Here is a 14,094-nt window from a genome sequence, read left to right on the forward strand (position 1 = left end):
AAGATAAACATTTATTTTTTAATATTAGCTTTTATCCGCGGCTTCGCTCGCATTGATTTTTTTTTTTATAAAAAGTATCCCATGTTACTTCTAATACTACAAAGAATATGTGTACAAAGTTTCATAATGATCGCTTACGTAGTTTTCGCGTGAAAGCGTAACAAACAAACTTACATTCACATTCATAACATTAGTAGGGGTTTTTAATTTTCTAACACGTAGTGGAGCAGTATAGTAGATTAAGCTCTGAATCTACCTTCTTCATGAAGTAAGAGTGGAAGAAAATCCAACAGTGGAATGTCATAGGAATCAATCATCAATCAGACAATTCTTAATGTCACCTTAAGAATGTGGTGTATCTAACACTACAAATTAACTGAAGTAGGGCACAGAAGGATATATTCTGCTCAAAATCTGGAGAAGCTTGACTAGGGAAGTACATCGGCCTTACAGAAAATCACAGCTAAATAATACTGCTTTCAAGCAGTGTTGTATTCCTGTGGTAAATAAGGTGACCAGTGCTCCTGAGAGTAGAATCGAAGTAGGGTTGGCAACGTGTTTACGATGCTTCTAATGTTGCAGACGTCGTAATCGCTTACCATCAGGTTTCCTGACCTAGTTGTATAAAAAAACTACCAATAACACTTACTCCATTCCAAAATCCCCCAATCTAGGTGATTAAGGAAAATCTCCCTGAAAATTTGTATTCATGTTATAAAATAGCCTTTTATTACATATGTAAAATAGGTATATGTATATCATAACTGTCGTGATTTGTAGTTTATATGTATATATGTATGTATATATTTATATTTGTGTATGTATATATGTATATATATGTGTATGTATATGTGTTTTATATATTATATACTAAAATATTTACTTATTTATATATAAGTTTTTTATATTTATGTAAGTGTATGTATTTATGTATTTATGTAAGTCTATCATATCTTAGTTTATTCTACGTATGTCTGATAATGCATCGTATTTTTAGTTAGTTAAGTTATTTATTATTGATTTTTCCTCCTTAATATGTGCACACTTCTAACCGCTGCTATTGTATCGTGTCCAGTACCCAAAGGTTATCTGGAAGAATTTAGCGATAAGGTCGCCTTTGTACACCTAGTATTGTATCTCTCTTTATATGTGTCTGTATTTTGGCGTACATTAAGAATAAATAAATAAAAAATAAAAATAAATAAATATGTATGTATCATATAGAACTCAGACACACTTGAACAAAACAAAAACCCTATTAACTAAATTAGCGTACTTAGAAAAATATAATTATTACGATATTTAGCTTATGTTTTGGTGCCAATATATTTTACTTTTACATATAAGGGATTAGTAAATAATTTATTTATTATTTTATGCTCTAAGCCTCACCAACAGACTGCCTGACTTATGCTTTACGATATAGATTATTTGGTATCTTGCTAATATCTAATAATTAAATTTTATCTCATTTCCATACTTATCCGTATCGTAACATAAAAAATATTATTAAGGATAATAAAACCCGTTATCTAGCTTTTTTCGTAGTTTAGCATATTTCTTTAGGGAGGTTAGTACAGTTTTATGAATTAATTTTTAAAATATTGAATTTAAGTTGAATCTACCTACAAACATTTTTTGAAATGTAATAAGCTCGATTGATATCACTTTCTACCGTTATAGTCATTTAAATGAATTATATTTAGATTTGATTTTTTATTTTATATATTACTTGTTTGATCAAAATTGCGGTATCTTAAAATCAGTCATGTATTTCAGAAATGTTTTGGTTATGGCTAACTTTGGGCATCGTGGTTTTAACCACAGCAAATGCTGAACATCCATTCTGGATACAAGAAATCGAAGAACTGCCAGATTTATCTTATTCGGCAGTGTCTAGAAACACTGAAAACGTTTATCGATTACCAGAAAATGTTGTGCCTTTGAATTATGATATTTACATCGATTTGTATTTTGCTGAGAGACAGGACAGGCCTTTTAGTTACGATGGACTGGAATTCATTACCATACAGGTAAGAACTTTACTTTTGCCACCACTTCTTAACATTTTGGAAGTATTACTCACGATAAAGACAAAAAGAAGAATAGTTCAAAAAGTTTGTATTAGGTTGATTAATTTTGTATAAGCGTTCTGAAAAATAAATATCTATTATTTTTATTAAATAGGTCGGCAAACAAGCGTCCGGTTTACTTAATGGTAAGTAGCTTATAGGCCGATTTACCGGACGCATCGCAAACGTGTTGCCGACAGTATCCTCCTGGGGAGCCAGAAGCTTTGATCCCTTACTCACCACAAGCACATAAAACTGCTTGAGCTGCTTGCTTGCCCGGTTTCAGTTAAATTAACAGAGTAATTGGGATACTTTCTTTAATAAAAAAAGATAATTTAGATACATTTGTTTGTTTTAGGCTAGAGAAGAAAATGTTACAAATGTGATTCTGCATTCTAATGTCGATCAAATAAATTCCGTTTCCCTACTTTCTGAAAATGAGCAGTTATTTCCCTTGGATACTGACGAGCCCTTTACTTTAGTACCTCAATATCACTTCCTAAGACTAAATTTACAACAAGCACTTGACCTTGGCAGTAATTATACACTAATAATTAATTATACTAGTACAATGAATGAGGGGCCAATGAAGAGAGGTCTATGGAGAGGGTGGTATATTGATGACGAAGGAGTTGAAAGGTGAATATAAAATGATAGAAATATTACAGTGAATATATTACTATGTACATATTAAAAATATTTCTCTGACCTACCTAAGTCGCTTTATTAAATATTTGTAGAGGTAGGCTAAATTAATTCTCAAATTTTTATGTTATGTTGTAGAATATATGCAGGTACACACTTTCAACCATACAATGCAAGGCAAGCTTTTCCGTGTTGGGATGAGCCGTTATTTAAAGCAGTGTTCAAAATTCATCTTTCAAAGCCGTCAAGTTACTCGGGTACATTCTCCAATACTGGTGTAGAAAGCACTGACATGTAAGTAATAGATTAAATTAATATTGTTTACATTTACTTCACTAACAAAAACGTCCCAAATATTCAAATATATGCGACTAAGAAAGATTTTTTTAAACATTTTTTAATTTTTCTAAAATATTTTATCAATTACATATTTAAGCAATTCATTTATAAGAACATATTTATGTACTTTTGAGCAAAAATAAACAATTATTATAGGAGTACCTATAGACATTTCGGTAACTTTAGACTTGTTCTTTTACGTTATATTGTGATGTTATTTGCTTGTTTCAGATTACCAAATAATAGAACACAGGACAACTTTTTAGAAACCCCTATAATGTCTTCCTATCTTGTGACTTTCTTAGTTAGCGAAACGTTTCAAGTCATTGCTAGTAACACGTCTCTAACTCCACCAGTAAGAATTATAGGTAGATCAAATACAGCAGGTTTAGGGGATCACGCTCTAGATCTGACAGTTAAAATGACAGAACATTTTAATGAATATTTCCAAATACCGTATCACACTTTACACCCAAACCTTCTAAATGATCACATTGCGTCTCCGGATTGGGCATCAGCAGCGACTGAAAATTGGGGCATGGTCAGTTACAGGTTAACACTTTTTTTTTTATTTAACCACATAATCGTAGAACGATTTATCCAACGCGTATGCTGCATCATTGAATACATTAAATTTGTTACACAGAAAATCTGTAATAATGATGATTATTACCACAAAATTATAAATATTTGTTTAATATTTCAAAATAATATATGATTAATTATTTCTCAGGGAATTGTACATGATTATTGATCCTCGGGAAACAATTATGTCAGTTGAACACTACGCTGCTACTTTGGTTTCACACGAATTAGCTCATAAATGGTTTGGCAATTTGATAACTTGCTTTTGGTGGAGTAATACTTGGATTAATGAAGGTTTCGCTAGTTATTTTGGATATATGTCTGCCCATCAGGTTAATCTTTTTCTTAGAAGTAAAAAGTACGGTTAACTCATAAAGTTGGATAGTTTCTTCATTATTATTGATTTTTAGATGTTCCCAAAGTACGATCTGCATGAGCATTTCAATACTCGTTATATTCATAACAGCTTGTCCTTTGACTCTGGACAGTCAACTGTTCCATTAAACCATGATGTTAATACTCCAGCACAAGTGACTGGACATTTCGGAACTATAAGTTATTCAAAAGGTGCAGCATTTCTAAAAATGATCGAAGATATGATAACCTATGAAACATTCCGGAAAGCGTGTCAATATTTCTTGTTGGATAAGTAAGTTTAATTTAGGCTTTATTGAATTCCATTATAGTTTACTTTTGGTAAGCAATTTGTATCTTATAATTTTATTCATCTTTAAGTCCGTACGCTGCAACGGACCAGTATGACTTATATAATGCATTCGCAAGAGCTATAGATGAAGATGGCACTTTAAGCGAGTATTCAAATTTTAACTTTACGGACTACTATCGTATTTGGGTAAACGAAGCAGGTTATCCTCTTTTAACGGTAGAAGTAGACTACGAAAACGGAGGAATGACTTTGACGCAAGTAAGTTAAGAAATAGTGTAAATTTATACAAAAATTATGTTTTATTAAATTTTCGTATTCAATGAAACCATAATATTAATTGTTCTAATCTTAATTAAAAAAAAAATCGCTTATTCAGTTTTTCATTATCTATGAAACATATATAATTATAATTTTTATCATTTTAATAAATTCTTTTTCTCCTTTACTAGGAAAGATTTTTCCTAAGTCCTTCCACATCATCTACTGGTCAAATCTACCCAATACCTATAACATATGCTACCGAATCCGGACCAAATTTCTCAAATCTAAAGCCATCGCAAATGATGACAACGCAAAGACTAGTAATTCCAAAAGAAGCTGCAGATGAATGGGTTATATTTAACTTACAACAACATGGTAAAATAGTATTTAATACTCCAATATTAGTTTTAATGTAAAGTAGAATAACTTAAATTGACATGTTCCGTCATACAAAGACCGGTCGACGGTATCCTTCTAAAAGTTGTTCAGGATTATGTCTACCTAGGCTACACCATTCAACTAGACCGAAACAACTTCGTTCAACGTGCAATGGAATAGGCTATGCTTGAAGTCTCTCTCAAAGATTTGGATTTAATTTTATATTAGTATTTGACATAATAGTTGAACAAACGCCATAAGTATTTGTTTCTAGCCTGGTTCTAAGTTTATGTGGAGCTTTCAACCGTACCTCGAAGACCGCGTAAAACCTTCGGACCTATTTGTTATGACAACATCTAGACCTTTACACATGATAGGTACAATTATTTTTCCAACTCGCCAGGGAGCAGCTGGGTATATTAAGCTCCAAAACTTCACCAAAATGTAAAAGAAGCTGCCTAGCAGTTGGACTTTCACATACTAAATATTCATAAGTATTATTGTACAATATGCTAATATATACAATATACTATATACAATACAATATACTATATATATTTCTTATATTCAGGTCATTACAGAGTTAACTATGATCGCAAAACTTGGAATTTAATATCGCAGGCTTTGTTAGACGATCCGGAATCTATTCATTACTTAAACCGAGCACAAGTAAGTATGTACATAAAATAGGCAAGTGAATACATATACATACATGATATTCACATTTTACTATAATTACTATTAAAAATAGTTGGTTATGACAATATATGATATGTAATGTATGTATTTATCGCAACTACTCAATCTATCTGGTCTCGGTGTTACATTTTTCTTTTTTCGTTTGGTTTTTCATGAAGAAATGTCTGGAATGAAAACATTCACTAGCCCACCCAATTGAGTACACAACCTGTAACTATTTTTAAGATTTATAATCATTCGTGATTTAGACTTGAGACTTTAACCTCCTGGATTCCAGAAAAAAAATGTTTTGCTTTTGGAGTAAAAGTTACATATTTTGTTATATTAGGGATCTGTTTATGCCAGAAAAATACAAAAAAAAATATTTCTATTAAAATATGGATTTTACTAATGTCATGTATATATTACACTGGTTCTCAGTTTGTAATATATACATGACACTTACGTCATATGTGTATTACATTGGAATTTTACTATTACAAATAAAAATGCATGAATTATGAAATAACATTTATTAGCAAAAATATTTAGTCATAATATAGCCTTTATTAGGGACTCTTAAACATAACAATCAGTTTTTACGTGAAAATAGGAAATTTCAACAACAATGAACAAAGTGAAAATCTTCTAAAATAAAAAAAAAACCTTTAACTCCTTCTAATGAACTTCTACCATTTTCTAAAATAAATCAACTTTTTCTAAAATAAAATCAACTTCTTACTATCATTGGCATATTTTTTAAATCATTTTTGATGAAATTTCAGGTGGCAGTTTCTTTTTGGTGTGTTACATAAAAATAATTTGCATATCGTGCAAAACGCCGTTGTAGTATTTGAACATTTTGGAAATCGACATCTTTTTTGTTTGTCACTGTAATCAACTAGATGTTCAGCCTTGTGATGTCTTACTGCTGCCGACGGTACAGGTGTTATGAGGACTTTCCTTTTCTTGTGCTTAGGCTTTCTTTTTGTTTGAACAAAAACCACGCGATACGTACTGCCAAATCCAACATGTGACTAATAAATCTTACTGTCCATTTTTTGGTCCGTGATCTGGAGGAACATACAGACAGCATGCGATCAGCCATGTCCACTCCACCCATGTACTGATTGTATGACTTGACTATTTCTGGCCTGGATACAAATTCGTAGATTTTGATTTAGAGATCCACTTCCTCATCTGAAGAGCTGTAAAATGAGGTACTTGATCCCTCGTCTTCTTCAGGTCTCGGTGTATACGCAGTGTCATCTTTTTCATCATTATCAGAGAGATCTATGTCCGATTCTTTTAGTCGTGATATGATTACATCTTCGCTTAAGGCTGTAAAAAGATCTCTTTGAGAACCAATGTAATAAATATATGACATAAACAATAAGCAATAGTTCGGACTGAAAACTCGTGTAATACCAGTATGACATTAAAAAGTTTCTGGCCGTAAAATAGAAAATTGATAACCATGTGAAGTAATAATACGTTTATTAGTTACGTAGGTACATTATCAATAAAAATCAAGCAAAGTTATTATGAAATATCAGGTGATTGAATCATAATTTTTAGATTTCTTACCACATGCACCTGACCGAAGAGACATCTTTATCGTGGCGCTCCAAAGAAAAACTTATTTGACGTATGTATCAAAGACAAATCGGTGTTGGGTTTAGTGTTGTCAGTTAACAAAGCTTACCTAGCTACCGCAAAACGATCAGTTCTGCAACCGATTCACAGATGACTTTAGGACGAATTTTTAATTCTTTACGTAATATAGGTATGACGCTAGCATCCAGGAGGTTAAGTCAATAATTATAGAATTATGTTTGACACTTAATATTAGTTGAAACCTTTTTTTAAATTAATTAATTTATACTAAGCCTAATAACAACTATACATATTGATACCAAAATTACTTCAATTTGTATTAAATATAAAATAAAAATCGTTTTTTTTTTACAGATCGTTAATGATGTTTTCGCCTTGATGAGAGCTCAGAAATTAACGTACGACGTTGGTTTTGACATCCTCAAGTTTCTCAGTAAAGAAATAAATTATCACGTATGGAATCCTGCAATAAGTGGATATACTTGGCTAAGAAATAGACTACGTTACGTTTCCGAGAGCCAGGCGACATTTGATGTAAGTAAAACAGACTCAGTTATAGTCTCATTACTAAGTCACTACGAAATCATTCAAGCAGTAACACAGCAATTGTAATATATACTGGTGTACTGTAGTACTGTATATCTACACAAGATTTTAGAAGTAGTTATAGTTATATTATATATATATAAGTATTTCATGTAAGCTAGCATTAAAATAACTTTTATATAGTTAGAAATTGTTACTGATATTTTTTAATTGAGCTACTTTTTAATATTAAATAAATGAAAAAAAAAATCACAAAATTACGTTTACGAATCGCATTACATTGCATATGGGTCGAATTACCTTCAGGTAGGTGTTGGTATTTTTGATACATGTTTTGTCTGAAAATTACTAAAAGATAAAAAGTTAAGTCCGCAGCAGTTAAAACTTGTTTCAGTCATGATTGAAGTAATAAAAGTACGCCTCACACTCAATTGTCTTTATTAGGATAAAAATCCGATATCGGAGATCACACAAAGGGCAAATACAAACAGATGCCCAGACAACGACAAACATCAATATCTATCTACATATATACGGTGAACTGGTGAACTTTGTAAAGTCACATATAAAGTATTTTTACTGTTGATATTTCTATTTTATTTTATTCCAACTATACGAACCTTATTTTGACAATTAGGAATGCAAAATAATAATCATTATACCACTTAGTGCAATCGTCCGGATGTTACGCGCCTACATACATTTCGGCTACTCATTTTTTTGGATCATTTATATGGATGTATATTTCTAGTCGTATATCCTCGACTACATGAGTCAAGTTATCAATGTTCTTGGGTATGATCCGGATAGTAATGAGTCGGTTACAACAACCCTGACAAGACAAGAAATCATGCACTTTGCCTGCAATCTCGGACATGAAGGCTGCAGACAGAATTCCAGAAACAAGTTCATCGAAATGAGAGACAACGATGCTTGGTAAATGATATATAGTTATTTATAGTAGATACAACTTAATCGAAAATATATGGAATTTTTAAAGTTAACAAATGCTATACTGGTTTTAGACTCTTATACTACTGAAGGTAAATCTCATGTTTTGGTAAGATTTTAAACATTCTGGACTTCAGTAAATGTGGTAAAGGCCTAATGGTCATTATAAAACAGCCCTGAGGTCATTCCAGTCGCATTTAAGAAATTTTTATTGGATTGAATTGTTTTCTGGATCTCTTCTCAAAAAATAAATTAAGTGGTGGAGCCAGCTTTCTTGGTTTCGATCTTAGCTTTGTCCATACTTAGCATTTCTTGATCTTAGAACATTTATTTTTCATATTTTTTTACAAGTGTTCGAATATATTAAAATCAATTGCAAACTAATTATTGAAACCATTTTTTTTTAAATTTAAGGGTTGATCCTCGAATTCGTCGTCATGTCTATATAGCAGGTGTTAGGCATGGTGGACAGCAAGATTTTGAGTTCCTTTTAAATAGATTTAGAAATTCAAACTTTGCTAACGATCAATTGGAAATGCTAAGGGGTCTAGGAGCTACCAGAGATCCACAGCTATTGACCAGGTAGGATTTAGTAATCGATTATGATAATGTGAAATTACAATATATATTATATATACACTGCAATTAAATTATTTCTTACTTTTTACCCGACTTCCAAAAAAGGAGGAGGTTCTCAATTTGATTGTATTTTATAGCCTTTAATGACCTTATAGTACTAATAATAATTATTTAGCCCAAGACTTAAATATTGAGAAAGTGTCAGTCAGATATAGAAGAAAAAATTTCTTAGCTTAAACTATATCAAGAAATAGTTCTATAAATAGTGACAATTTAACACACAATTTTTCAGAAATTACTATCTAAGTCAAATCTTTGTTTCATGACAATTATTTAAGTCAAAGTTACGAATATTTTCTTGATTTCAGATATGTGGAATTGACTTTGGAAAATGCAGTTAGATCACAAGACAAAGCTACATCTTTTAACTATGCTTTATTGGGTAATCCAGAAAATGCCAATACTGTACTGCAGTTCGTAAAAAATCGTATTAACGATATCAGAGAAGCGTAAGTTATACTCCTACTTTAAATATGGATAAGTACGTACGTACGTATAGTAAGTACTATGACACAAAATGTCTTGCCTTTCCAATTTAATAAATACCTAAATGCTTCGACTTTCGTTGACATTTAAGTAAATAATTATTCGACTGCTACATTTACATAATTCTGACTACCTAGTGTGTATAGTGATGTAAATGAATTAAGTTTAGTTTATCATGAGTTGATCATATCGGGGATTGAATTTTACTGTGTTCCTTTGGGTGAAGTATTAAAGTTATTCGGATTTTTGCAGATACGTGCAAGATGCTCCACCAAATCCCGTGCACACAGTTCTCAGCAATCTTGCGTCGTATCTTGATGAAGCTGGACTTGTTGAGGTATTCTATAATAATATCTGTTTTAAGTCATAATATCTACTAGAAAATATTATCAAATTTTATACTACAACACCTATACTATACCACCAATACAATTCTATACTATACCACCTCTTTTTCCTTTAATTGAATACATCACGATCGCCACTTTGAAATTACCAATATTTCAGCGACATAGGTCCCATGATCACAAATGATTCAATTGGTCTCGCTCATTGGTAGTCTGACACAACTGGTCAAAACACTGGTCACAACTCTACACACAGGAAGTTCAAAGTATCGATAGTAACTGACAGTTGAAAATCATATTTATTTTATGTATTATCTGTCTGCTGAAGAATTGTGTATATGAATACTTTACTATTTTTGTTACTTTTGATTTCTTTAGAACAGTAATATTTTTTACTTTTATCAATATATAAGTGTCCTGGAAAATAATGTTATATCGTATTTTATTTATTTCAGTATGAAGAATGGCTACGTAGTACACAGAGCGGCACACCACAATTTAATTCGGCTATATCTGCTATTAATTCCGCTCGTAATAATATAAATTGGGGTAGAGACAACGCCGATATGATTTTGAGTGCAGTACGAGGCAGCGCATCTACTGTTACATTATCATCATTTTTACTAACGGCTATACTTTTGTTCGCCTTTGTTTTTTAATAAATAAATTATTTAATATCTTTGACGTCATTTAGAATTTTATTTTGAATTATAATCAAAAACGTGTCGCCTTTGATACTGTTAATGAGACTTAAATAGATATGACTGTAGATAAGATATGACTGCAATATATAAATGATATATGGTTAGAGTTCTTATTGAACTTTAAATGTACTCATAATAATAATTATTAATTTTTATTGCTTTTAAATACAGAATATAAATCCTAATATTATATCTTCTATATTCTAACACTAGAAGTGCAAAGATTACGACACCCCTTAAACTGGCGCCGAGCAATAAAACAAAAAACATATGGGCTTAATTGCAAATGTAAAAAACAACTTCAATTGATGTAATTCCATTATGATTGATTATGAGACAATATAACAAGCACCATTTTTCGATAAAAAAAATATATCAAAATCAGTCTACCCTGTCAAGAGTTCTGAGATAATATTTATAAAAATATACAGTCGAATTGAGAACCTCCACCTTCTTTTGAAGTCAGTTAAAAATAGTCAAGTAAATTCGCATTATTTGATACAAATCGAAAAGTAGTTGTTAGATTTCGATTAAATTTAAATGGCACTACATGACAAGCACCAACTTTCGATTAAAAAAAGAATAATTGAAATCGTCATACCCAGCAAAAAGTTTTGAAGTACGCTACGCTACGCTACGCTACGCTTCAGCCTGTAATAGCCTAATGCTAGGCATTGCCTCTTTCTCTGTGTAGGAGAAGGATCAGAGCTTAATCCACCACGCTGCTCCAATGCGGGTTGACGGATATACTATGAGTAACAATTGCTATCAGGTGTACATGGTAACAACCGGGACCGACAACTTAACGCGCTCTCCTTGGCGCGGTGGGGAAACCTACAAGGACTACATAAACGCCTAGAACACGGCAAACATCTATATGGCCAACACAAATGTTTGCTATGTGCGGGAATCCAACCCGCAACTACCAGCGCAACAACCACAAACCAGTGCTGTGACCGTTGAGCCATCGCGTCGCCATCGTCATCGTCGTAGTCGAGTCGTTTTGTAGTGACATACGTAAAAAAAAATAGTCCGAATTGAGAAGTTCCTACTATTTTGAAGTCGATTAAAAAAAATCATATGTCTTACTGCTATTGTCGCATATATCATATAACAGTGTTTTGTCTCATTATCAAAAAGCATAAGACTCTTAAAGAACACCAGTTTACTGCAGGTTAGCAGGAATATAAGTTTATTAAACTTTGTCTGTAGGAAGTACTGGAGCTTTAGTTCCCTCTTGACTTTTTAGTACACGTCTTTTAATTATTATCATATTTTATTATTTGAAATATTTGTTAATACTTTTATAAACTCACTTATTTAATTGCATTAATCTTATAAATAGTACCTAGTATTTTGACTAGCCCGTTGGCGCAGTTTGTAGTGGCCCTGCTGTCAGTGCCGCGGGTTGCGGGTTCATTTCCCGCCTGAGTCTGGGTGTATATAATAGTAGTAGCTAATACTTGTATTTATATATTTATATATGTATTATATATATATATATATATATATATATATATATATATATATAGTTATAACAGTCAGCTGTTACCTGTAATACAAGTATTAAGTTGCTTACTATAGGAACAGACGACGTGACGTGTGTGTATGTTATAAGATATTTATTATAGATATTTATTATTAGTATCTACGTTCAGTTTGTCGTATTATCTCTTGTAGAATATAATATTGAATCGAAACTCGTGTTACAAATATTGTTTGCAATAGTTATTTAGTTTATACTATTGCAACACTTTAAAAAAATATATTAGTATTTTTTTGTGGGTAGAAATGAGATTGTATAAGAAATATGGACTGGGGAGGCTAAGATGTGATTAGTGAGAGGACTGATGTCCGACAAGTAGTAAAAGGTTATTCCTGTTAAAAAATACTATTTGAGTTTGATCATATGTATATTGATACATATGTTACGATCTAGACCTAGGAGTTCCCAAACTTATTTTGTTTATTGCCCACTTTGAGAATAAATTATTTTATAGTGCCCTCATTTTTCACCAACTTAAAAACCACTTTAACGTCAAATTGAATTAATTATTGCGAGGTATATTAGCGGAGATTAAATATTAATTCTAAACGAGACTTTTACTATAACCCTCAAGAGTTAACATGAGACCTGAGCGCAGTAGGTAGTACATAGCGGCGCTCAGGTCTTAAATTAACTCTTATGGGCTACACCTGCCAATGAGGATGATTATTAAAACGCAAAGTTATAGTATTTAGACAGAGTATCATTTATTCAAAATAAAACAAATATAATCGATTCTAATATAAAAACTAATGTGAAGGATGATTTAAATTGCCCCCTAAGCCTCTACACAACGCCACCATTTTTTTCTGGGGTCTCTTACCGCCCCCTTTAGGCCTGCAGCGCCCACTAGGGGGCGTTATCGCCCACTTTGGGAAAGGCTGATCTAGACTCTAGAGAATAAATACGGAAGTTAGTGATTAATACGTGAATATCTATTATTTGAAAAGCGTTCAATCGACAACCTTTGGTTTGGTAATGATTCAGAAGCCCAGGGATAGAATTGGAGTTCAGCGAAATAAAGCATCATCTATTATCACCATCTGAACCATCTGAATCAGAGATGTTCGACCTTGTATTATGAAAGGACACTAAAACTCGATCTTAAAAGACTTTTGAGACAACCTTTAGACTATCAACATAAAGGTTTAAGCAAACTTTCAGCTCATTACATTACAGAGTGAAATCCCTAATGTTACTCCACTATAAGACATGCGAATGATTCTATAAAGTCGTATTTAATATTGTAATCATATAAAAATTATCAACTTTATAAATTCGTCGCTCGCGCGAGATCATAATCGCTAAATTTTATTACCTTTATTTGCTAGATAAACACGATATTTTGTTATCATTAATTAATCTTTATAAAGTACCCTAGTACTGATAAATATGATAATGGCTCATTATTTATGAAAAGCATATTTGGGACAAGTGAGGCGTAGAAGTAGGTAGTTATTACTTTTAAATTTAAACGCGAATATAATATTTATAATGTATGTAGCTAAAAGTATTGATTATAAAATAAGTGATTTTACATCTTATTAAAAAACATTGGTGGAGAATGTGATTATTCTTTCCACGCACGTGGCCTTCAACTAAATTTAATTTTATGATTTAATATTTCAGTATC

At 31.8% G+C, this 14,094-nt stretch overlaps 1 protein-coding gene across 1 annotated transcript; it reads left to right on the plus strand.

Moving 5' to 3' along the window:
- Window positions 1-1,781: 1,781 nt before the first annotated feature.
- Window positions 1,782-10,870, plus strand: LOC123654907 (membrane alanyl aminopeptidase-like). The gene is made up of 15 exons (XM_045590764.1): window positions 1,782-2,033; window positions 2,431-2,711; window positions 2,856-3,011; window positions 3,288-3,608; window positions 3,790-3,973; window positions 4,052-4,290; window positions 4,377-4,566; window positions 4,758-4,944; window positions 5,519-5,616; window positions 7,597-7,776; window positions 8,540-8,724; window positions 9,154-9,321; window positions 9,687-9,827; window positions 10,117-10,201; window positions 10,667-10,870. The coding sequence occupies exons 1-15, from the start codon at window positions 1,782-1,784 to the stop codon at window positions 10,868-10,870; spliced, it is 2,871 nt and encodes a 956-aa protein (XP_045446720.1).
- Window positions 10,871-14,094: the final 3,224 nt, after the last annotated feature.

This window comes from Melitaea cinxia, chromosome 7 (genome assembly GCF_905220565.1).
Source record: "Melitaea cinxia chromosome 7, ilMelCinx1.1, whole genome shotgun sequence".
Classification (NCBI taxonomy): domain Eukaryota; kingdom Metazoa; phylum Arthropoda; class Insecta; order Lepidoptera; family Nymphalidae; genus Melitaea; species Melitaea cinxia.

Bases quoted from the DNA above. Each gene is read 5' to 3' on its own strand.
- LOC123654907 (XM_045590764.1), top strand. From the start codon at position 1,782: ATGTTTTGGTTATGGCTAACTTTGGGCATCGTGGTTTTAACCACAGCA. The intron at 8,725-9,153 runs GTAAATGATATA...TTTAAATTTAAG, and splicing joins ATGAGAGACAACGATGCTTG to GGTTGATCCTCGAATTCGTC. The intron at 10,202-10,666 runs GTATTCTATAAT...TATTTATTTCAG, and splicing joins ATGAAGCTGGACTTGTTGAG to TATGAAGAATGGCTACGTAG.